Source organism: Oncorhynchus kisutch, unplaced genomic scaffold (assembly GCF_002021735.2).
Source record: "Oncorhynchus kisutch isolate 150728-3 unplaced genomic scaffold, Okis_V2 Okis06b-Okis10b_hom, whole genome shotgun sequence".
Taxonomy (NCBI): domain Eukaryota; kingdom Metazoa; phylum Chordata; class Actinopteri; order Salmoniformes; family Salmonidae; genus Oncorhynchus; species Oncorhynchus kisutch.
Genome location: NW_022261983.1, coordinates 4,577,394 through 4,604,304, shown reverse-complemented (window position 1 = coordinate 4,604,304; position 26,911 = coordinate 4,577,394). Strand labels below are relative to the sequence as shown.

At 44.7% G+C, this 26,911-nt stretch overlaps 1 protein-coding gene across 1 annotated transcript in view; it reads left to right on the top strand.

Annotated features, from left to right (window-relative positions):
- The window catches only part of LOC116359956 (Na(+)/H(+) exchange regulatory cofactor NHE-RF2), a 52,965-nt gene extending 30,097 nt beyond the window's left edge, over positions 1-22,868 (top strand). Inside the window, exons 3-6 of the mRNA XM_031814147.1 lie at positions 7,198-7,416; positions 17,107-17,260; positions 18,499-18,617; positions 19,243-22,868. Coding sequence (XP_031670007.1) covers positions 7,198-7,416; positions 17,107-17,260; positions 18,499-18,617; positions 19,243-19,410 — 660 coding nt within the window. The 3' untranslated portion in view covers positions 19,411-22,868. The remainder of the gene's footprint in view (positions 1-7,197; positions 7,417-17,106; positions 17,261-18,498; positions 18,618-19,242) is intronic.
- Positions 22,869-26,911: the final 4,043 nt, after the last annotated feature.

Sequence of the window (26,911 nt, the reverse complement as noted above, 5' to 3'; positions counted from 1 at the left end):
TTTTGGTATTTTTATGGCCTAAAGGTGAGTGTGCGAGGCATCTGTGTGATTTATTTTACAATGCCTGGTTTTGAATTCTAATGACCTAACCGAAGCCGGAAGGGCGGGTTGTCCACTTTGATGCCTCACTCAATTACAACGTATCTCACCTTTTTGAACTGGAAGAGGTAAGTGTTGAGGCTTTACCATACATGGTACATTAGACCAATTCATCCACTAATGGAAACACAACATCACTATGAGATATGGACTATCCTGCTAGCATACAGCCTGTCCTTTCCACCCGCCTCGCTCTGTCAGCCCACCCGCTTCTGGAAGGTTTTCCACTTTAGTCGAATGTTTCCATATACAGTATGTGTGTATCACAGGTGGCTACTTAGGGGAGGACGGCTCATAGTAAAACCATGTGTTTGATCTGTCGGATACCATTCCATTCATTCCGTTCCAGCCATTACTATGAGCCCAATGAAGGTGTTTATGGTTTTCAGGACACACTGCATACACTAACCTTTAGGACTCATAAGAAATGTGATCCTCTTCTCCAGAGGATATTGGGTTAGCATTAATCCCCTAATGGAAATCATACAGCTGAATACATCGATGACAACACACACACACATTAGGGATTCCACTACTAGGTTACAGATAAAGCATCACCACACGCACGCAGACACACACACACACACACACACACACAGTCTTGTAAAACTAACCTTGTGGGGACACCCAATTCAGGACCATTCAATATCCTATTTTTCCTTACACCTAAACCTAACCCTAACCCTAACATTAACCCGATAACCTAACCTTAACCCCAAAACTAACCCTAGCTCCTAACCCTAAAACTAACCCTAGCTCCTAACCCTAACCCCAAAACTAACCCTAGCTCCTAACCCCAAAACTAACACTAGCTCCTAACCCTAAAACTAACCCTAGCTCCTAACCCTAAAACTAACCCTAGCTCCTAACCCTAAAACTAACCCTAGCTCCTAACCCTAAAACTAACCCTAACCCTAACCCTAGCTCCTAACCCTAAAACTAACCCTAGCTCCTAACCCTAACCCCAAAACTAATCCTAAAACTAACCCTAACCCCAAAACTAACCCTAGCTTCTAACCCTAGCTCTTAACCGCAAACCTAATTCTAACCTTAACCCCCTAGAAATAGCATGTGACCTTGTGGGGACCAACAAACTGTCCCCAGTTGGTCAAATTAGTTTACTATTCTTGTGAGAGACTTCTGGTTCTTCTTCTGGTCCCCACAAGTATAGTTAAACATGTCCACACACACACACTTATGATACACCACATTCACTTCACACACACACTGGCTGGCACAGTCCTGAGTAGTGGTACTAGACAGAGAGTCAATGATCCTTGGTAGTGACAGGGTTAACAGTGGTCATGATCCAACTATCCCAGCAGTCTCTTAGTGAATAATTCAACAACAGCACCGATCTCATTTCATCAACCACAAACACACGTACAGAGCCAGTGGTCACATTTGAGAAAACACACACACACACATTGACACATGCTCCATCATAATCTCACTCACACACACCACATACTGTACAGACACACACACACCACATACTGTACAGACACACACACACACGCTGTACAGACACACACTCAGGGCAGGTTGACGTTTATTGGGATGAGTCTTGTCCTTGAGGCAGGACTGGGGGCCTCATACAGAGAAACACACATCACACAGGCAGGCAGGCAGGCAGGCAGGAAAGCATACCAGGGCCTAGTTCTGTTCTAATACCAGGGCCTAGTTCTGTTCTAATACCAGGGCCTAGTTCTGTTCTAATACCAGGGCCTAGTTCTATTCTAATACCAGGACCTAGTTCTATTCTAATACCAGGGCCTAGTTCTGTTCTAATACCAGGGCCTAGTTCTGTTCTAATACCAGGGCCTAGTTCTGTTCTAATACCAGGGCCTAGGTCTGTTCTAATACCAGGGCCTAGGTCTGTTCTAATACCAGGGCCTAGGTCTGTTCTAATACCAGGGCCTAGGTCTGTTCTAATACCAGGACCTAGGTCTGTTCTAATACCAGGGCCTAGTTCTGTTTTAATAACAGGGCCTAGTTCTGTTCTAATACCAGGGCCTAGTTCTGTTCTAATACCAGGGCCTAGTTCTGTTCTAATACCAGGGCCTAGTTCTATTCTAATATCAGGGCCTAGTTCTATCCTAATACCAGGGCCTTTGAGTTCTTCCTGGTCAGGTCATGTGGTCAGGAAAAACTCCTGACCCTACTTACAGTGCATACTGTTTCCTGACAATGTGACTTGACTAGGAAAAGCCCTGCACTCAGCCTGACTATGTTGTATGGATATCATGAAGGTGGAAAACCATTCTGTTTGGATTTTCCTTTAGGAATCATTAGAATGTATGCCTGTTAGTTTCCAATGGCTGTGTTCAGAACAGAAACGTAGCTCACACATATTGGAATGGGATTGGAGAATGTCATTCTGTACAGAGTTCCTAAACAGAACACTTGATTTTCCAAAACAAGGTTTGAGTTCTCACCCTGAAGTGATTTCCTGATTATAGGCTTGTTTGCCGACAGAAGGGAAAAAGCAAAAACTCGATTTTGTTCTGTTTCTAATCAAAGTATCTAAAAGCCACTGACCCATTAGAGACTGACCCATTAAAAAAAAAAAATCATTCTAACATGAATCAAGCCAAGTCTTTTCTACAGTGATAGCGTTGGAATAGTCCATTTTTCCCTCATAAATAGGGGTGAAGGTTGAAAACTGCCTAACCCCACCTGAAAAAGAACTAATGAAACTACCACATGAACACTGGCTTTATATCCATCCATAATTACAGATATCATCATTAACCTAGATAGGAAATACCTCTTATTCTTGTTCCCAGTTGGCTCCAAAACTCCCACACTGTTGCCAAGTGGAGTTGGAGGAGTGAAGCCTGGAGGGCGGCCATATTTGGCAGTGTTGTGATTTATATTCTCTATCTCTGCTGGCTGTCAGCTCAACTAACCAGTCCTTCCACACCCGCCACAGGTGTGAGAGTGACTATAACTGAAAGATGTTGTAACACCAAGCTCAGTGCAGTACATCACATGTAACAACCACTTCTTTAATGTTTGTATAAGGTACATCGTCTCATAATGATCGTGTCATAACATACATCGTCTCATAATGATCGTGTCATAACATACATCGTCTCATAATGATCGTGTCATAACATACATCGTCTCATAATGAACATGTCATAACATACATCGTCTCATAATGATCGTGTCATAACATACATCGTCTCATAATGATCGTGTCATAACATACATCGTCTCATAATGAACATGTCATAACATACATCGTCTCATAATGATCGTGTCATAACATACATCGTCTCAATGATCGTGTCATAACATACATCGTCTCATAATGAACGTGTCATAACATACATCGTCTCAATGATCGTGTCATAACATACATCGTCTCAATGATCTTGTCATAACATACATCGTCTCAATGATCTTGTCATAACATACATCGTCTCAATGATCTTGTCATAACATACATCGTCTCAATGATCTTGTCATAACATACATCGTCTCAATGATCTTGTCATAACATACATCGTCTCAATGATCGTGTCATAACATACATCGTCTCAATGATCTTGTCATAACATACATCGTCTCATAATGATCGTGTCATAACATACGTCTCATAATGATCGTGTCATAACATACATCGTCTCATAATGATCGTGTCATAACATACATCGTCTCATAATGATCGTGTCATAACATACATCGTCTCATAATGATCGTGTCATAACATACATCGTCTCAATGATCTTGTCATAACATACATCGTCTCATAATGATCGTGTCATAACATACATCGTCTCATAATGATCTTGTCATAACATACATCGTCTCATAATGATCATGTCATAACATACATCGTCTCAATGATCGTGTCATAACATACATCGTCTCATAATGATCGTGTCATAACATACATCGTGTCATAACATTGATTATTTTCCTTTGTTTACTTCTCTGTTTTTCCTCCTTTCCTTTTAATAGATGTTATCTTGCCCTTCAGAAACAGGAGAAAACAATCACATGAACGGCTGTTGGTGTACTGACATTTGATCATTGCCATCTGGCTTGCAGAAACAGAGAAATCCCATTTAGATATACAGTATTGTCAGAGTTGTTATGACCACTTGGATTGGACAGATCCTCAGAAGGCTTCTCATATCTTCCAAGTCCCTTGTTAACTGATGCATTGTTTTTCCTCCAAGCCAATCACCACTCTTTAATAAGACGTCTCCCGTTTCGCTGCACCTCAGCCCAGATTGGCCCTCACAGATGGTGCTGGCTAAGGTAGAGCGAAGAGGGCCTTTGGCACAGAAAGAGGAAGACACACACACGTACAGAGGGACGATGACATGGGCCACTCTCCAGGGGGTGATTAGTGCTGTGTGGACGGGCATCTAGAGGCAGTCAGAGGTTGGCTTGGCAGGGACGGCCGTCTCCCCTCGCTAATGTCTACCAGCAGGGCTGTTCACACTGTTTATCTTACTCTCAGACCTTCCAGAACTCACTCACTCTCGCTCTCTGTTTCAACTCTCTTGTTTCTTCTTTCTCTTCCATACACACACAACCTCTCTCTCTCTTTCTTCTCAACTTTTTCTCTCCATCTCTCTCTATACCTCTCTCTTTATATCCTCTCTTTCTCTCAACCTCGTTTTCCCCCTCCATCTCTCTCTATGTGGATCCAGGACAGATCCCTGGGTGGTAATAGCTAAGTGACCTCTCTGTATTAAGCCCCACCCCTTCCTCTTGGCCTTGCGGTCACTTCCTGCTTCTCTGCCAATAAGAATGAATTTGAATGAAATCAGTCTGAATCATTCCATTGTACTCCACATCAGGCCTGGAGGACTTTCTTAGGGCATCCTTCCCGGAACGCTGTTGGTTTAAGCAATTTTATGGAATTCTGTCCATGAAATGGGCCATGTTTTATATTTTGGTGTTGAGGAGAGAGAGATTTAGTCAGTATTAAAACAGATATATTAGATATCTACCTCGTAATACTTCTAAAAGTGACATCCATGCATCTGCGTACTCCTTCCATCCCACACCCATCCCTCCCTCGTCTCCCTCTATGCCCAGCGAATGGCTGACCATTGTTGTCGTCCCAACATAGACACACAGGGTGTGGTGCACTGTCTGCTAAAAATACCTTGGCAGGACTGGATGTATTGTCTGATGACAGGCGATGTATAATGCAGATATTGTGTGATAGTACACACACACACACTGATAGTGTGTGGCAGGTATGTGTTCTTCATTGGGTGTTTGAGGGATAGGGTCCCATATGGGGGTTAGCCCAGACCCCCTACACCCCCTTTACCACTCCATAACAACTCCTTATCACCCCACAGTGGAGGTGAGGTTACACCATGTCATTAATAACAATTACTCTGTCACCAGTGACACGTATTGTTAGTGAATTAACCTAGATGTCAGAAGTGTACGTACTGGTAGCGAATTCAGGTGCAGGAGAGCAGGGATTTGTAAACAGGCGCACACTTTATTTAGGCAAAAGTGCAAAACGCGCAAAACCGTCACAATAATTATGTTTAAGAATAAACATCTTCATGAAAAATAACACGGAAAAAACAAGCCAGTCTGGTCAACAATACACACGTAACACAAACAATCTCACACAAAGACATGATGGGGAACAGGGGAATAAATACATGTAGATTGATTGGGGAATGTAAACCAGGTGTGCAGGGAACAAGACAAAACAAATGGATACATGAAAAATGTAGCGGCGATGGCTAGAAAGCCGGTGACATCGACCACCGAACGCCGCCTGAACAAGGAGAGGAGCCGACTTCGGCTGAAGTCATGACACTAGATGCTCATTGACGTTTTACACAGATACTCAACACAACATTTACTCCGATTCCCATGTACAGTGTAGTCTACAGTCTTAGAAAAAGGTGCTATCTAGAACCTAAAAGGGTTCTTCAGCTAGAACCGTTTAAGTTCCAGGTTCCTTTCCACCAAGGGCTCTACATCAAACACAAAAGGGTTCTACCTGGAACCAAAAAGGGTTATCCTGGAACCAAAAAGGGTTATCCTATGGGGACAGCTGAAGAACCTGTTTGAAACCCTTTTATCTCAGATTGCATATCACTTTCCTGATAATCAGTTGTTATGTGTGGCTGTGGTTGAGGTGAGTGGTATGTGGTGTTGAGATGAGTTAGTTTTATACAAAGGGAAGGTCTTTGAGTTGGAGATTGTCTTTCTATACTTAAAGTCCAAATCATTGTCATTACAACTATAGACTCCGTATAGAGCAGCTGCTGAGTGTTTTTTCCACTGATAGGCTAGCAGTGTTAAGGAGATACAGGCCTACAAACAGTATGGACATTCCTGTGGTGTGATAACTATTTGATTTCTTTGACAGTCATCTTACTGTAATAACATCAGGATGATCTGTCACGGAATATTTCTCTCTCTGCTCATATGGCCTTAGTACATGTGCTGGTGTTGTACATACTATGTGTGGGTATCTTCAATCTGTTCTGCTTCTCTGACTCAAGTTAAACAGAATATACAGTAGATAGGTAGGGGTCGTATCTTCAATCTGTTCTGCTTCTCTGACTCAAATTAAACAATATACAGTAGATAGGTAGGGGTCGTATCTTCAATCTGTTATGCTTCTCTGACTCAAATTAAACAATATACAGTAGATAGGTAGGGGTCGTATCTTCAATCTGTTATGCTTCTCTGACTCAAATTAAACAATATACAGTAGATAGGTAGGGGTCGTATCTTCAATCTGTTCTGCTTCTCTGACTCAAGTTAAACAGAATATACAGTAGATAGGTAGGGGTCGTATCTTCAATCTGTTCTGCTTCTCTGACTCAAGTTAAACAGAATATACAGTAGATAGGTAGGGGTTGGGATCAAGCAGAAGACACATTTCATTTCCCTGTGATAATGGACAACAAATGAAACACATTAGTGGTGTTTGTTTGGTAGAGAACACAAACAAGCAATAAAGACTATTGGAGGGATCCAAACTTCTTCCTTCTGCACTTACATCTGACAGGACTTCTTTGAGTACTTAGTAGTGTATATGACTCAACTGTAGATGATATTGTGTATCTTTCTCTCTGTTCACTACAGGAGGCTCTGGCCCATGTTAATGCCCATGCCCAGGTGGCGCGGACACCAGTGGACCCATCGGAGCTGTTCCCCAGGCTGTGCCACCTGGTGCGGGCCGAGACTGGCTACGGCTTCAACCTGCACAGTGAGAAGTCCCGGCCGGGCCAGTACATCCGCTCCCTGGACCCTGGGTCTCCAGCCGACCACGCCGGGCTCAGACCACAGGACAGACTCATAGAGGTGAGGGGAGAGGGGATGGGTGAAGGAGGGGAGAGGAGAGGGGGATGGGTGGAGGAGGGGAGGATTGGTGTCGAAAGAGGGCAAGTGGTTAGAGACTGAAGAAGACGGGTGGGGGGCTGTGGAGCTCCATGAAGGGGTTTATTTTTCATGAAGGTGAGGAGGATAGGTGTGTGAGGAGGAGGCTGGGAAGAAGGGCTAGTCCAGGAGGAGAATAGAGGTGCAGGGGATTGGTGGGAGAGGGAGGAGGGAGTCTGATGTCTTAATAATCACGGAACTATGGACCAGTAGAGGCTTGGTTTGTAAACTTTAGACAAGTGGTGAGAGAGAAGGAGACAGGCTCCAATCAGCTAGTTTACATTGGTCCTAATGAGACCCTAATGAGGTGGGCTTTGAGAAATGGGGTTGGAACACCCTAATTAAGGGGGTTTATAGAACAGAGAGAGAGAGGGAGTGGGGTGATTGAACATGTGTCTGAGATAAGGGATACAGAGTGAGACCCCAAGAGGCATTTTACTCCCCTATGTACATGCAAATGTATGTGTGCTTGCTTGTGAATGTTTGTGCTTATCAGTGTGTGTACACAGGTGTGACCTCGTGTGGCAGAAGTCTCGATGCTCATCCTTCATGCGTGTGCAGGGCCACATGTGCCTGGTTTAACCCCTCTAACGATACCACTGCTATAACACGGCCTGGAGCCCAGCCTCATCTCACACATGTTTTAGTTGAGATTAAGGAGGACAGGCTGATAGGGGGAGAGGTTATTCAGTCTGAAAGCAGGATACAGACAAGAGAGAAACATATGAGGCCTGAATGTGTGGGAGAAAGAAGGGATGGTGGGAAAGCAGAGGGTCAGAGATAGAGGGATAGAAGGAGACACAGGGGAGAAGCAGACGTGTGAAACATACTGATCCTGCTCACCATACACCCTCTCAATCAGACCCCCAGACACATTCCCATGAGCCCTGACCCCAGAGCAGTACATCAGGGCCTAACAAGGCCACACAGGGCCAAAACAGGGTCAGACAGGGCCAAATACAGGGTCAGGCAGGGCCAAATACAGGGTCAGACAGGACGTAAAATACACTGCATCAAAACCACAGGGTCAAACAGAATCTAGCTTGGTTTAACTAAACCTAACCTGGCTCGTAGCATTACCATGACGTTACCATGGCGTTGTGGTGAAAACACAAGGCTGGAAACAGTAAAAACAGTGTAATATGGCAGGCAGAGCAGTTGGATACAGTAGACCCCAACAGGGTCAAAGAGAGACTCACACACACATGCATGGCTATACCATTCCAGTCCTGCCCATACAGTACGAGTAACACGGACGGCTGTACACACACTGGCACTAGAGGGAGGAGTTGCTTTCAATGCTTTGATGTGCCTCGGTCTGTCCAGCAACAGGAAACAGGGAGAGTGATCTGTAGCTATGGGAGCTAGCTTCCTGTGTCTGTTAGATGACAATAACAGGCCAGGTCACTCCCTGTCTATGTGCTCTATGGTCCAGAAATAGGTTTTATCATGTTTATATAGAGACTAAAGAGTCCCTGCCCTGCACCCGAAGACACACATCCAGAGAGAGAGAGACAGAGAGACCTCGATCTTCTGCACAGATTCTGTCAGACCTGGGCCCTGACAGTAAATCTCAGTAAGACAAAAATGATGGTGTTCCAAAAAAGGTCCAGTTCCTAATAAAGCCCCTTAAATTGAAATGTAATTGACAGAGATGACAGAGATGCCCTTTCCTGAACCTGTATTCACACGCCCAGGGAGAGAGACAGAGATACCCTTCCCTGAACCTGAATACACACGCCCAGAGAGAGAGACAGAGATACCCTTCCCTGAACCTGAATACACACGCCCAGAGAGAGAGACAGAGATACCCTTCCCTGAACCTGAATACACACGCCCAGGGAAAGAGATGGCAGGGTAGCCTAGTGGTTAGAGCGTTGGACTAGTAACCGAAAGGTTGCAAATTCGAATCCCCGAGCTGACAAGGTACAAAGCTGTCGTTCTGCCCCTGAACAAGCAGTTAACCCACTGTTCCTAGGCCGTCATTGAAAATAAGAATTTGTTCTTAACTGACTTGGCTAGTAAAATAAAGGTAAAATAAAAAATAAATGTTAAAAGACAGAGATACCCTTCCCTGAACCTGAATACACACGCCCAGAGAGAGAGACAGAGATACCCTTCCCTGAACCTGAATACACACGCCCAGAGAGAGAGACAGAGATACCCTTCCCTGAACCTGAATACACACGCCCAGAGAGAGAGACAGAGATACCCTTCCCTGAACCTGAATACACTCGCCCAGAGAGAGAGACAGAGATACCCTTCCCTGAACCTGAATACACACACCCAGAGAGAGAGACAGAGATACCCTTCCCTGAACCTGAATACACACGCCCAGAGAGAGAGACAGAGATACCCTTCCCTGAACCTGAATACACACGCCCAGAGAGAGAGACAGAGATACCCTTCCCTGAACCTGAATACACACGCCCAGGGAGAGAGACAGAGATACCCTTCCCTGAACCTGAATACACACGCCCAGAGAGAGAGACAGAGATACCCTTCCCTGAACCTGAATACACACGCCCAGAGAGAGAGACAGAGATACCCTTCCCTGAACCTGAATACACACGCCCAGAGAGAGAGACAGAGATACCCTTCCCTGAACCTGAATACACACGCCCAGAGAGAGAGACAGAGATACCCTTCCCTGAACCTGAATACACACGCCCAGGGAGAGAGACAGAGATACCCTTCCCTGAACCTGAATACACACGCCCAGAGAGAGAGACAGAGATACCCTTCCCTGAACCTGAATACACACGCCCAGGGAGAGAGACAGAGATACCTTGCCCTGAACCTGAATACACACACGCCCAGGGAGAGAGACAGAGATGCCCTGCCCTGAACCTGAATACACACACGCCCAGGGAGAGAGACAGAGATACCTTGCCCTGAACCTGAATACACACACGCCCAGGGAGAGAGACAGAGATACCTTGCCCTGAACCTGAATACACACACGCCCAGGGAGAGAGACAGAGATGCCCTGCCCTGAACCTGAATACACACGCCCAGGGAGAGAGACCCTTCCTTGAACCTGAATACACACACGCCCAGGGAGAGAGACAGAGATGCCCTGCCCTGAACCTGAATACACACACGCCCAGGGAGAGAGACAGAGATACCTTGCCCTGAACCTGAATACACACACGCCCAGGGAGAGAGACAGAGATACCTTGCCCTGAACCTGAATACACACACGCCCAGGGAGAGAGAGACAGATGACTACACAGGACAGTAAATACAATGGGCTCCATTGGGTTAATACAGGGTATAGTTCAATGCAGTACTGTAGGACATTCCACTGACTTCCCTCCCCACTGCTCAGATAAAGTAAGCTCTCAGAGAGGCCAAATACTTGAGACAATACAGTACTGTCTGTCTCTACTGTGCTCTTCAATTCATAACTATGCATTACCTTCCCCAATATGTCTGCAAAGCAGCATTCAGCAACCAGCTGTGACATTCCACCACATCATATTCAAGAAGGTATTTGTAGATCAAGAACCTGTATTGGTGTCCTCCTCTGAACACAACAGTTAAACGCCTTGGCCTTCTCCTTTCCTGTATGAATGGGGCTCAACAGTATCAGCTGTGTTTTGACAGGACCGAGTGAAAGGGATTTCTAATGAACACAGTCTGGGTGTACAGTTTCAGCGGTGGTTCGTCTATAGTCATTGAAACCCTGTCTGTGTTAGCTAGATTAGCGCTAAGTGAAGTTACTCCCTACCCACTGATTCAGGGTCCCTATAATCAGTGGTGGAAAAAGTACCCAATTGTCATACTTGAATCAAATTAAAGATACCTTGATAGAAAAAAAATATTTTATTTTTATTTCACCTTTATTTAACCAGCTAGGCTAGTTGAGAGCAAGTTCTCATTTGCACCTGTGATCTGGCCAAGATAAAGCATAGCAGTGTGAACAGACAACACAGAGTTACACATGGAGTAAACAATTAACAAGTCAATAACACAGAAGGGGAAAAAAAGTCTATATACATTGTGTGCAAAAGGCATGAGGAGGTAGGCGAATGATTACAATTTAGCAGAATAACACTGGAGTGATAAATGATCAGATGGTCATGTACAGGTAGAGATATAGGTGTGCAAAAGAGCAGAAAAGTAAATAAATAAAAACAGTATGGGGATGAGGTAGGTGAAAATGGGTGGGCTATTTACCAATAGACTGAAAGTCACCCAGTAAAATACTTGAGTTAAAGTTTTAAAAATCTATTTGGTTTTAAATATACTTAGGTATCAAAAGTAAATGTAATTGCTCAAATATACTTAGGTATCAAAAGTAAATGTAATTGCTAAAATATACTTAGGTATCAAAAGTAAAAGTATAAATAATTTCACATTCCTTATATTAAGCAAACCAGATGGCACAAGTTTCTTGTTTTTAAATGTACGGATAACCAGGGGCACACTCCAACACACAGACATAATTTACAAACGAAGCACGTGTGTTTAGTGAGTCCGCCCAGATCAGAGGCAGTAGGGATGACCAGGGATGCTCTCTTGATAAGTGCGTGGACCATTTTCCTGTCCTGCTAAGCATTGAATATGTAATGACTACTTTTGGGTGTCAGGGAAAATGTATTAAGTAAAAGGTACATCATTTTCTTTAGGACTACAGTGGAGGAAAATTTAAAGTTGTCAAAAATATAAATAGTAAAGTACAGATACACCAAAAAACTACTTAAGTAGTACTTTAAAGTATTTTTACTTAATTACACCATATATACAAAAGTATGTGGACAACTCTTCAAATTAGTGGATTTGGCTATTTTAGCCACACCCGTTGCTGACAGGTGTATAAAATCCAGCTCACCGCCATGAAATCTCCCTAGACAAACATTGGCAGTAGAATGGCTTTTTGAGAGCTCAGTGACTTTCAACGTGGCATCATAGGATGCCACCTTTCCAACAAGTCTGTTCGTCAAATTTCTGCCCTGCTAGAGCTGCCCCGCTCAACTGTAAGTGCTGTTATTGTAAAGTGGAAACTTCTAGGAGCAACGACAGCTCAGCCACGAAGTGGTGTGCCACATAAGCTCACAGAACGGGACCGCCGAGTGCTGAAGTGTGTGGTGCGTTAAAATAATCTATCACCGGTTGCAACACTCACTAGTTCCAAACTGCCTCTGGAAGCATCAGCAGCACAACAACTGTTTGTCGGGAGCTTCATAAAAATGGGTTTCCATGGCCGAGCAGTCGCACACAAGCCTAAGATCACCATGAGCAATACCAAGCGTCAGCTGGAATGGTATAAAGCTTGGACTCTGGAGCAGTGGAAACGCGTTCTCTGGAGTGATGAATCATGCTTCGCCACCTGGCAGTCTGACGGACGAATCTGGGTTTGGCGGATGGCAGGAAAACACTACCTGCCCCAATGCATAGTGCCAACGGTAAAGTTTGGTGGAGGGGGAATAATGGTCTGGGGCTGTTTTTCATGGTTTGGGCTAGGCCCCTTATTCTAGATGATTCTGGGCTTCCAACTTTGTGGCAACAGTTTGGGGAAGGCCCTTTCCTGTTTCAGCATGGCAATGCCCCAGTGCATAAAGCGAGGTCCATACAGAAATGGTTTGTCAAGATCAGTGTGGAAGAACTTGACTGGCCTGTACAGAGCCCTGACCTCAACCCCACCGAACACCTTCGGGATGAATTGGAGTGCCGACTGGAAGCCAGGCCTAATCGCCCAACATCAGTGTGCAACCTCACTAATGCTCTTGTGGCTGAATGGAAGCAAGTCCACACAGCAATGTTCCAACATCTAGTGGAAAGCCTTCCCAGAAGAGTGGAGGCTGTTATAGCAGCAAAGGGGGACCAACTCCATATCAATGCGCATGATTTTGGAATGAGATGTTCAGTGAGCAGGTGTCCACATACTTTTGGTCATTTAATGTACTTTACATCACTGCCTATAATAATCTAGGTTAGGATCAGGAGTAGGCTGATCTGGTCCTAGATCTGGGGTTAAGGACTACTTTTACCTTGTGCAGTTTCCCCTATACAGGTCAGTGTCAGTAAACTGTAGTCAGTGAAGCCCTGTTTCACTCAGTCATTGGTTTGAATGCTGTGTCTGTTCGTTCTAGCTGGATTAGTGCTAAGTGGCTAGGTCACTGTACCTGCTGAAACTGCAGGCAGAGCCCCGGGGGTTTGGCCTAGGTAACCCCAGGCAGGTGTGTGGGCTCAGCGGTTGACTAGAGGATGATTATGTGTGTGTTATTCTCTGTGGCTAATGGAGGATGTCTCTGACCAAGCAACTGTGTGGCACGGTGCACTGCTTGGTCCATCTGTCAGCAGCTCGTTAGCAAGGTGAAGACCCATTCTCTCTCTCTCTCACACACACACACACACACAAAGGTAAACCAATGGAAACATTCCAGGGTGTACAACCTAAGCAAACACTGACGATTATGATTGTACCTTGAAAACGACTGCTCTGTAAAGCATTCAAACAGCACTGTATTCCAATGAAAAACAGCTTTGGACCACTGGCACTACACTGACTGTTGTATTGTGTGGGAGTCGCCTAACGAACAAGGGCCCTATTAATTAGCTTGAGTGGGCTGGATTGTTTTGTTGGATTGTGAAGGATTGCTGCTGCTATGAAACATGACACAACACCTGCTCCCCTATCCCAACACAAAGGGGGCTTGTTCCTCCTCATGCACTAGGGCTGGTATGATGAGACGAATCTCTACCAATTAGTGTGTGATGACTCCACTGAGCCTTATGTTCTGACACCTACTCTAATGGCGAGAGTGACAGAGACAGAGAGAGAGACAGAGCGAGAGAAAGAATAGATAGAGATGTCAGCACCATAACAGTTATCACTGCTTAACTCTCACTCTCTTTCACACACACAACTTCTCTTGGTTTTACACATTCTTTCCTCTCTTTTCCCTCCTCCTAGTCTCTCCCTAGCCTTAACAGGCACTAGACTTTTACATTTCCTATGTAACAGTTAGTTATGAGAGAGTAGGTGGGTATCTAGCCGTGCTGTTAGTGTATTAGACCAGTCTGGTATCTAGCCGTGCTGTTACAGTGTATTAGACCAGTCTGGTATCTAGCCGTGTTGTTACAGTGTATTAGACCAGTCTGGTATCTAGCCGTGTTCTTACAGTGTATTAGACCAGTCTGGTATCTAGCCGTGTTGTTACAGTGTATTAGACCAGTCTGGTATCTAGCTGTGTTGTTACAGTATATTGGAACAGTCTGGTATCTACCTGTGTTGTTACAGTGTATTAGACCAGTCTGGTATCTAGCCGTGTTGTTACAGTGTATTAGACCAGTCTGGTATCTAGCCGTGCTGTTACAGTGTATTAGACCAGTCTGGTATCTAGCCGTGTTGTTACAGTGTATTAGAACAGTCTGGTATCTAGCCGTGCTGTTACAGTGTATTAGACCAGTCTGGTATCTAGTCGTGCTGTTAAAGTGTATTAGACCAGTCTGGTATCTAGCCGTGTTGTTACAGTGTATTAGACCAGTCTGGTATCTAGCCGTGCTGTTACAGTGTATTAGACCAGTCTGGTATCTAGCCGTGTTGTTACAGTGTATTAGACCCGTCTGGTATCTAGCCGTGTTGTTACAGTGTATTAGACCAGTCTGGTATCTAGCCGTGCTGTTACAGTGTATTAGACCAGTCTGGTACCTAGCCGTGCTGTTACAGTGTATTAGACCAGTCTGGTATCTAGCCGTGTTGTTACAGTGTATTAGACCAGTCTGGTATCTAGCCGTGCTGTTACAGTGTATTAGACCAGTCTGGTATCTAGCCGTGCTGTTACAGTGTATTAGACCAGTCTGGTATCTAGCCGTGTTACAGTGTATTAGACCAGTCTGGTATCTAGCCATGTTGTTACAGTGTATTAGACCAGTCTGGTATCTAGCCGTGCTGTTACAGTGTATTAGACCAGTCTGGTATCTAGCCGTGCTGTTACAGTGTATTAGACCAGTCTAGTATCTAGCCGTGCTGTTACAGTGTATTAGACCAGTCTGGTATCTAGCCGTGTTGTTACAGTGTATTAGACCAGTCTGGTATCTAGCCGTGCTGTTACAGTGTATTAGACCAGTCTGGTATCTAGCCGTGCTGTTACAGTGTATTAGACCTGTCTGGTATCTAGCCGTGCTGTTACAGTGTATTAGACCAGTCTGGTATCTAGCCGTGCTGTTACAGTGTATTAGACCAGTCTGGTATCTAGCCGTGTTGTTACAGTGTATTAGACCAGTCTGGTATCTAGCCGTGCTGTTACAGTGTATTAGACCAGTCTGGTATCTAGCCGTGCTGTTACAGTGTATTAGACCAGTCTGGTATCTAGCCGTGTTGTTACAGTGTATTAGACCAGTCTGGTATCTAGCCGTGCTGTTACAGTGTATTAGACCAGTCTGGTACCTAGCCGTGTTACAATGTATTAGACCAGTCTGTGTCACAACCAACTCCTACTGCCCTCACTTCATAAGCAGCAGCGTTTACTGAATTTTAAAACAAAATCCCCCTCAGGACACTGATACCTGAAACCCACACTATTGGTTCAGCAGAAGCTAGGCATCAATATTTGATGGTGTACCAACGTTAAGGCAGGCAGCATCGTGCAAAGCTACAGTACTCGCTGAATAGAGTTAATGGAATATACAGGAGTCTGTGGAAAGTCACAGGGAGAATCTCTCCAACAGAAACTTGCTGATGTGTTAGTGACTGAGGTGGAGGTGTGAGGGCTTCTTCTTACCTTTCAGACACTCTCGCTCCCCTCACACTCTCACTCCCCTCACACCCCCCCCTCACTCTTATCCAGCTGAATTCACAAGTTGCCGAACCAATAAAAGAGGGTTTACTATGACCAAAGAGAGAGAGAAAAAGTGTTTGAAAAGGAAACAAATAAATGATGTTCTACTGTTAGAGCCCATTAGCTTACATGCTCGTTCCATCCTTGTTGTAATGGGGTATGGAATGTAAAGGTATTCTGTTCAGTTTGTACGTCATTGAGGAAGGAATGCAGAATATTCTCTCCTATGCACCATCTTGCAAAAATGTGTGTCTGATTCCTCACAGGTTTTGTCCTCACTCTTCATTGAGTCCGGTGGAAAATGATCGTTTTGGTGCATAGTACCCTCTACTGTTTGGATCACGTAACGGTTTGCATATTCAGTTGATCCTTGTCTGAATAAATAAATATTTTAGTTTAGGCTATACCATGCTTTTGGACAGTTGTCAATGTGTTCTCTAAAACGCTGGGTCAGGTAAAGAGAATGTTGTTGGATTGAGACTGGTGACCTGCTGCACTGGTCCAATGTGGACGAATCAGAAATCAACTGTAAGTCAACCAGTGTAAAGTCTGCACACCAGTAGTTGGTGTTTTTTTTTTTTAGAACTTGTTTTGGATACTTAGTTGTTCCTGTCTGATCCAGCAGCAGGATCTACAGTTCACTGTTTCTTTCCTACTGTATCCATATTCACAACCAGACAGCCTTGAACGTCTGTCAGACATTGAAACATTGAGACAGTGACGAGGCCAGATCACAGAGTCACAGACAACAGTATAGATGGAGACATCTAACATCACTCACCCATAACACCCTTTCTTCCCCTCTCTCTCCCTTCTCTCCTTTCAGGTGAATGGGGTGAACGTGGAGGGCATGCGTCATGCGGAGGTCGTGGCCTTCGTAAAGAGAGGAGGAGATGAGACCAGGCTGCTGGTGGTGGACCCTGACACAGACCATCACTTTAAGAAGATGGGTGTCACCCCATTGGCCAGCCACGTTAAAGGTAGGCCTACACGCTTGTTTATCTGTAAAACAGAATATTTATTTCAAGTGTACTCTTCTAAACCACGCCAAAGGCACTGTACAGCTCGGGACAAGTCTCTAGTCTAATTGTACATCTCCATTTTACAGTTGCATATTGAGAAGGCAGTAATGGTGTTGATGATCCTAAACTAGAGTGAAATGTTATGGTGTTGATGATCCTAAACTAGAGTGAAATGTAATGGTGTTGATGATCCTAATCTAGAGTGAAATGTAATGGTGTTGATGATCCTAAACTAGAGTGAAATGTAATGGTGTTGATGATCCTAAACTAGAGTGAAATGTAATGGTGTTGATGATCCTAATCTAGAGTGAAATGTAATGGTGTTGATGATCCTAATCTAGAGTGAAATGTAATGGTGTTGATGATCCTAAACTAGAGTGAAATGTAATGGTGTTGATGATCCTAAACTAGAGTGAAATGTAATGGTGTTGATGATCCTAAACTAGAGTGAAATGTAATGGTGTTGATGATCCTAAACTAGAGTGAAATGTAATGGTGTTGATGATCCTAAACTAGAGTGAAATGTAATGGTGTTGATGATCCTAATCTAGAGTGAAATGTAATGGTGTTGATGATCCTAATCTATAGTGAAATGTAATGGTGTTGATGATCCTAATCTATAGTGAAATGTAATGGTGTTGATGATCCTAATCTATAGTGAAATGTAATGGTGTTGATGATCTTAATCTATAGTGAAATGTAATGGTGTTGATGATCCTAATCTATAGTGAAATGTAATGGTGTTGATGATCCTAATCTATAGTGAAATGTAATGGTGTTGATGATCCTAATCTAGAGTGAAATGTAATGGTGTTGATGATCCTAATCTAGAGTGAAATGTAATGGTGTTGATGATCCTAATCTATTGTGAAATGTAATGGTGTTGATGATCCTAATCTATAGTGAAATGTAATGGTGTTGATGATCCTAATCTATAGTGAAATGTAATGGTGTTGATGATCCTAATCTAGAGTGAAATGTAATGGTGTTGATGATCCTAAACTAGAGTGAAATGTTATGGTGTTGTTCATCAAAACCAGCATCAGATTACTGACCTCCAAATCTGAGCCTGTAATTCTGGATGTTGGGTGAAGTTCCCCCACTAATGGTTCAGGTTAGGATTGGGGGGGAGGAAAGGGTAGAGAAGCTGATCCTAGATCTGTACGTAGAGCGTAATTCTGACCCTTCTTTCCCAGACTTTGATGGTCCGTCCATATCCAACGGCTCCCCCAGTCCTCAGATCAACGGCAGCTTCACCAGCAGCTCCATCCAGTCACACCACTCTGACCTGAGCAGTCCAGACAACAGCCTGCAGGTGTGTGTGTGTGTGTGTGTGTGTGTGTGTGTGTGTGTGTGTGTGTGTGTGTGTGTGTGTGTGTGTGTGTGTGTGTGTGTGTGTGTGTGTGTACAAACATGCAATAAAGCGTGCAAGGTGTGTGTATATGTGTGTCTGCATGCGTGTGTAGACTATATTGGCGTGTACAGTATATAACCTCTTGTTATTTCATATAACACATGTATCACATTAACAGATATTATCAGAATTACACATCAGGGTTCTATTTCAATTCATTAAATTCAGGAAGTAAACTGAGGTCTACCAATGTTACCATTCCCACATTTGACCAATTCCAAATCAGAGCAAATTAGAAGAATTGGAATTCCCGTTTACTTCCTGAATTGAAATGTAATTGACCTCAATCCTGCCATGCGTGTGTATGTCATCCACACTATAACTACCAAGTAGTCTCTGATATTGTCTGTCTGTCTCTGTCTGTCTGTCTGTCTCTGTCTGTGTCTGTCTGTCTGTCTGTCTGTCTGTCTGTCTGTCTGTCTGTCTGTCTGTCTGTCTGTCTGTCTGTCTGTCTGTCTGTCTGTCTGTCTCTGTCTGTCTGTCTGTCTGTCTCTGTCTGTCTGTCTCTGTCTGTCTCTGTATCTAGCTGGGAGAGGACGAGGCGAGCCGTCTGATGGACCCGTTTGCTGAGATCGGCCTGCTCCTGAGTCCCACAGCGGCTGAGGCCAAAGAGAAGGCACACGCCAAGAGAGCCAAGAAGAGAGCCCCTCAGATGGACTGGGACAAAAAACACCAGCTCTTCAGCAACTTCTGAACTTTTCTGCCACCCAATGAGAGAAGCAGAAAGACTGAAGACTGTCGAATTTGACATTTCTGAAACTTACCTTCAACATTCCTACCCGTTACCCCACCACCACTACCACCCAATCCAACAGAAGAGAATATGCAGATAGAATGTTGTACTTTGAACGTTGGCCATCCAACACCCACTCCCCCCTGCTTCCAAAATGGACGGGATGGAATGATGGACATCTCATCCTTTACCCCTCCTTCAATCCTCCCTTCTTCCACCCTTCTCTATACCCTCATCCCACCCAGAGAGCTTGTCTACTGGACTGGAATAAGAGACTCCAGCTTCTTCTGAATCCTCCCGTCATCATCAGTCTTTCCCTAAACCATCCAATGTCCCTCCTCTACCACTAACTCCCACCTCCTCTTCTACCACTAACTCCCACCTCCTCTTCTACCACTAACTCCCACCTCCTCTTCTACCACTAACTCCCACCTCCTCTTCTACCACTAACTCCCACCTCCTCTTCTATCACTAACTCCCACCTCCTCTTCTATCACTAAATCCCACCTCCTCTTCTACCAGTAACTCCCACCTCCTCTTCTACCACTAACTCCCACCTCCTCTTCTACCACTAACTCCCACCTCCTCTGAGGACTGCTCTGGAAAGAGGAGGCACTTATTTTTGTATTTAGAAAGTAGAAAAGCACCATGATAGGTGTTAGCCAGCCCAGCTATAAGAAGTATGGGGAATATGGACTATGTGAGATGTTTGTGAACACTGTGACCTGATCTTAAACATTGGGGTTTGTTTTGACCCTGTAAGAGAAGGAACGTACGCCCAAAGATGGATAAAACTCTTCCTCCCATGATCCTGCTGTGATTTTGTGTGATCGATGCGCCTCAGACGACTTCAAGGATTCACTCACCAGGAAAAGCACAAACTGGAGGCTGAATAGCATTGCTTCTGTATCATCTCTGTTTGTATTTGTATCAAAGCATCTGTTTTCTCACAATGTCATAACATTTCCACTTTGCTCCCTATGTTGGATATGAACTGGTATTCATAGATGGTGTTAACAATGCATAGACAATCAAAAGCCTTACTCCACCCATCCCTCCCTCTCAATATGATAGCATTTAAGATACATTGACTAAATGCATGCATACATGCACACACACAAGCCCCCTATGATTCTCTAGCCTATAGGCCTGCTTCACTCATTCTAAGGCAGTTTTAGTTTATTTAAGGGACCCTTATCTTTAACATCAATGACATCCTCTCCACTATTTCATATCCCAATGTCCCCGACATAGAAATAGAATTACTAGAATGGGAATTCCTCAATCAAGTTAAGAGTGAATAGATCAAGTGTTGAGTTTTTTACACTGCCTGTCTAGTACACCAGGGGGTGCCAATAAGACACACAGCAACATGAAGCCACTCCAGTACACTGCTCAGAGATGTATGAGGATTGGGACATGAAAGTACCATAGCAGGAGAAGATAGTCTGGGGATGATATGACCACTTTAAAGATGTATGAGATCTATGTAACACCTTGTAACATTTACATAAAGCCTGCAGGTATGTGTTATTACTAGTTATGAGTATCTATCATGCTTTACCTGTTATAGGCAAATATAATGCTATTTTACTTGCTACAGTATGAGCATGTATAATGCTGTATTACTTATGAGCATGTATAATGCTGTATTACTTGCTACAGTATGAGCATGTATAATGCTGCATTACTTATTATGAGCATCTATAATGTTTTATTACTTGTTATGAGCATCTATAATGCTGCATTACTAGTTATGAGCATCTATAATGCTGCATTACTTGTTATGAGCATCTCCATCTATGAGCCGAACACCTTTTATATGCAAAAGTATAGATACAAATAATGTATGAAATAACAAGATGGATATTGTACGGGATTGAAAGTGAGCCCAGCGTATCAAAGAAAGCTTACATCATTCAGTGTTGATGTGATGTTGTGGTAATGTTCTGCTCATGTTGTGGTACAGTGATGACAGACTGACATAGTGCTTGTATCAGCTACTCCAGACTGGGCTGTCTTTCTGTTTCACTTCAGAAGGGAAGGACACAGTTATTTTTGTACAACATGCCTGAATGCTGTGGATTGTGGATCGGCTGTGGTATCAGGGGCTTTGGTATGGGACTATAGCCTGGTCGCAGATCTATTTGTGCGATATTGCCAACTCCTATGGTCATTATCAAGAGGCGTCACAACAATAGCCATAGGAGTTGGTAAGACAGCACAAACTGATCTCGGACCAGGCTATTCTGAGCTATGGGGCTAGGGGCTCTGATCAGTGGGCCTGCCCAGTGGGGGCTGTGGTGGTGGGGTGGTGGGGCAGTGGGGTGTGTGGGAGAGGCCTATCCTGGAGGTCAGACTCAGAGATGCTCTAATGAATGAGACCAGGGGAGCAACAGGACTTACAAGAGATTAGTCCTAGCATAGGATAGCATGGGGACAGCTGTCCTGCACACAGACACACCCCAGACCAAACCACTGTCACGCCTCATAGGGGGGTGAAGATCAAGTTTATCTTACTGTGTGTGTGTCATCCACTGTTACGGATAGTAATCTCAGGTCCCCCCGGTCGTTCATATTGTGGTAGGATCTACACAAAGAGAACACTCCCCAGACCAAACCACTGCTACATCTCATACGGGGGTGAAGGGAGATAGAAGGCGAAAGTTTGTCTCTGTGTCATCCATTGTTACCATTCACCCAGGGTCCGTGCTGATCTAGGATCAGTTTTGCCTTTTAGATCATAATTAATAAGATTATATGGACAGGAGGGACCTGATACTAGTTCAGCACTCCTACTCTGAGACGCTTTCTGAATACGGGCCCAGGTCCCCCCTGGAGGTTCATATTGTGGTAGGGTCTGAAATGCGGGTCCCTGGTTGGGCTCGGTCTGAGGTACAGGCCAGGGTCAGCTGTGCTATGCGGCGCCGACACCACACTTAGGACAGAGAGAAATGTCTGTTTTCATATATTGCACAATTTATTTTTGTTAATACGCATATTGTCATTACTATTACTCATAATAGTACAGATAAAACCGTTTTTATTTCTCTGGTTTCCATTTGTGATCTAGCACCAATGTGTTTGCATAAGGGTTTTTACTATTGGTCCATATGATAAGCTGACCGTTAAACCCTGAGCAGAATGGTATATGACCCATGTATATTTACATTTTAGTCATTTGGCAGACGCTGTTATCCAAAGCAGCTTAAAGGAGCAATTTGGGGTTAAGTGCCTTGCTCAAAAGTTTGTTGACAGATTTTTCACCTAGTTGGTTTGGAGATTCCAACCAGTGACCTATCGGTTACTGGCCCAATGCTCTTAACCACTAGGCTACCTGCCTCCCTACAGTATATATATACACGGCAGGTTGTATTTTTTCAATAAAGTGTGACAATCTTCTGGACTATATGACATCATCTCAGTGTCATCCCTTCTTCTTCTGTAAGTCTGTTGTCTCTGATACTAGTGGGGGAGGGGGGGGGGGGTCATCTGTTCAATGAGCTAATCTTCCCACAGCTGTGATCCAGGAGTTCTCAGAGATACTCCTCCTCTTCTCTCTCAAGGTCTTCCCCCCTCTCTCTATCACCCTCCCTCACTATTGTCCCAGTCCTCCCCTCTCTCTCTGTCCCCCTCGATCCCTAAGGATTATGTGAGTGTTGGCATACAGTTTCACTCTGTTTCCAGAATTCTCTCGTGCCTCCAGCTGCCGTGAGTACTCAGGCCCGTTAGAGGTCACGCAGAGGTCCAGAGTGTGTGTGTGTGTGTGGTTGTCTTCACGTTGACATCCGTTTGGACCAAACCCGGCCAGATTGACATTTCTTTTTTTTCTTTTTTTTTCTCCCCAATTTCGTGGTATCCAATTGTTAGTAGTTACTATCTCGTCTCATCGCTACAACTCCTGTACGGGCTGGGGAGAGACGAAGGTCGAAAGCCATGCGTGAGATTGACATTTCTACATTATATAGGCTACGCATCAGCCGCCTTCCTTCTGACCGGAGGCCTAACTTACTCCCCACAATGCAACACACTTGTGGTTTTCAAAGTTCCCATACAACTCCTCATCTCTAGCTTTAACCCAGCCTTGGTTGAATGAGATGATTTCGACGAATCAGCAGACTTCCCTAATAACGGGCCCTTCGGTACGCTGCATATCGGTGATGGAAGGCGGGGTACACTGTACTTCAATGGGTCCCTTGACCCAGCCTGTATTCCTTGGAGCTAACCGCGTTTGAGACGGTGTACGGCGGCCAAGAGCAAAAACTCCCTATTAGTCCGGCCCAATGGAGAAACCCTGGGAGGACCAGGCTCCTTGGAGTGGCCATTCCTCTGAGGCTGTACTGAATCAAGATAAGAAGATTTCACCAGTGGAACCCAACCCACTGGCGGCACCTTTTTTCGGCTGTCAGGAGGTGCATCCTGTGTTACATAACTAAGTGAAGCAGGTCGCGACGTGAGCTATCTGCTCAAGGTCGCACTTAATTGGGCATATATCTGTCTGCGTGTGTTCAGTCAAGTGTGAAAGAGTCTCATTATAGAATGTGTGTCCTTTATTGTCTGCTACGGTGCTTCAGCAGTCTGGCATTCAGAGCTTCCCAGCCTGTTTGTCCTAGACTCAGTAGACTGGCATTCAGAGCTTCCCAGCCTGTTTGTCCTAGACTCAGCAGCCTGGCATTCAGAGCTTCCCAGCCTGTTTGTACTAGACTCAGCAGTCTGGCATTCAGAGGTTCCCAGCCTGTTTGTCCTAGACTCAGTAGACTGGCATTCAGAGCTTCCCAGCCTGTTTGTCCTAGACTCAGCAGCCTGGCATTCAGAGCTTCCCAGCCTGTTTGTACTAGACTCAGCAGTCTGGCTTTCAGAGCTTCCCAGCCTGTTTGTACTAGACTCAGCAGTCTGGCATTCAGAGCTTCCCAGCCTGTTTGTACTAGACTCAGCAGCGTGGCATTCAGAGCTTCCCAGCCTGTTTGTACTAGACTCAGCAGTCTGGCTTTCAGAGCTTCCCAGCCTGTTTGTACTAGACTCAGCAGTCTGGCATTCAGAGCTTCCCGGCCTGTTTGTACTAGATTCAGCAGCGTGGCATTCAGAGCTTCCCAGCCTGTTTGTACTAGACTCAGCAGCGTGGCATTCAGAGCTTCCCAGCCTGTTTGTACTAGACTCAGCAGTCTGGCATTCAGAGCTTCCCAGCCTGTTTGTACTAGACTCAGCAGCGTGGCATTCAGAGCTTCCCAGCCTGTTTGTACTAGACTCAGCAGTCTGGCTTTCAGAGCTTCCCAGCCTGTTTGTACTAGACTCAGCAGTCTGGCATTCAGAGCTTCCCGGCCTGTTTGTACTAGATTCAGCAGTCTGGCATTCAGAGCTTCCCAGCCTGTTTGTACTAGACTCAGCAGAGACACTGACTGGTGCCTAGTGTCTGTGTGTCCTCCTACGCTTTCCCAGAAAGCCAGTCATGCATAGGTCAGAGGTCTGCGACTGGTCAAGTTAACGGTCAGACAATGAGAACACAGTGATGACATGGTTACATGGGTCGTATTCATTAGGGCACACAGTAGCAGAATATTTTGAAATTGTCATTTAGCAGACACGCTTATCCAGAGTGACTTACAGAAGCAATTAGAGTTAAGTGCCTTGCTCAAGGGCACATCAACAGATGTTTCACCTAGTCGTCTTTGGGATTCGAACCAGCGACCTTTTGGTTAATTGCCCAGTGCTCTTAACCGCTGGGTTACCTGCTGCCCCTCCATTTGGTGCCTAGTGAATACGGCCCTGTTGTGGGAGCACAGTGATGACATGTACACATACCTATTGTGTCATTGTTGAGGCTGTGTCTGAAGTGGTGGTGAGGTCTTTCCAGAGTCAGGTCAACAAATAGACAAGACGTGCGCTGTCTAAGAGATTACTAAAATGTTATGTTGACTTTGTAAATCCTAACCTCAAGAAATAGGCAGCATTTTCAAAACATCCCTATATCAGCAGAACCATCGGAGTTACAGACATTGAAACCACCAGAAATCACTAAAAACATTAAGACATCACTAAAGACATTCTCTGGCCACATACAACTGTACACTAACTGTAAAACTGTAAAAAGAACTGTACAGGAACACCCAGAAAGACAACAATACACATTCAGTTAGCTAGGTGGAGCAACAGCAACAGTGCAAACTAGGCTGTGTGTGTGTGTGTGTGTGTGTGTGTGTGTGTGTGTGTGTGTGTGTGTGTGTGTGTGTGTGTGTGTGTGTGTGTGTGTGTGTGTGTGTGGAGCCCGGTACACCCAGTGCCATACCTGGTCTTTGTGGTAATGTGATGCCACACGAGGACAAATTAAACCCCCCACAGGCACTGGTGGAGACTGACTACGTTCTAGATGTGCAACATCAAAGGATGGACAAGTTCAAAGCAGGCAGCAATTTATCAGAGCATTAAAAACAGATAAAGGATCCACAGGTGATCATTTCTATTCAGTCTGTCTATACAGGCATGTTTAGCCTCTCCTATTCAGTCTGTCTATACAGGCATGTTTAGCCTCTCCTATTCAGTCTGTCTATACAGGCATGTTTAGCCTCTCCTATTCAGTCTGTCTATACAGGCATGTTTAGCCTCTCCTATTCAGTCTGTCTATACAGGCATGTTTAGCCTCTCCTATTCAGTCTGTCTATACAGGCATGTTTAGCCTCTCCTATTCAGTCTGTCTATACAGGCATGTTTAGCCTCTCCTATTCAGTCTGCCTGTATAGACTGAATAGGAGAGGCTAATATACAGGCATGTTTAGCCTCTCCTATTCAGTCTGTCTATACAGGCATGTTTAGCCTCTCCTATTCAGTCTGTCTATACAGGCATGTTTAGCCTCTCCTATTCAGTCTGTCTATACAGGCATGTTTAGCCTCTCCTATTCAGTCTGTCTATACAGGCATGTTTAGCCTCTCCTATTCAGTCTGTCTATACAGGCATGTTTAGCCTCTCCTATTCAGTCTGTCTATACAGGCATGTTTAGCCTCTCCTATTCAGTCTGTCTATACAGGCATGTTTAGCCTCTCCTATTCAGTCTGTCTATACAGGCATGTTTAGCCTCTCCTATTCAGTCTGTCTATACAGGCATGTTTAGCCTCTCCTATTCAGTCTGTCTATACAGGCATGTTTAGCCTCTCCTATTCAGTCTGTCTATACAGGCATGTTTAGCCTCTCCTATTCAGTCTGTCTATACAGGCATGTTTAGCCTCTCCTATTCAGTCTGTCCTTGTCTACGCAGGCATGTTTAAACTCTCATTGTTGTTGGGTTTGATAGGGTATTGCGCTCTCTTTCCCTGTGTCTGTCTGTCTTTTTCTTTCTCTCTCTGCCTCTGTGCTCTCACGCACTCTCTCTCTCTCTCTCTCTCTCTCTCTCTCTCTCTCTCTCTCTCTCTCTTCAAGAACATCTCTCTCCTGACTTGCTCACTCTTTGCCTTTCTCTATTTCTCTCTCTCC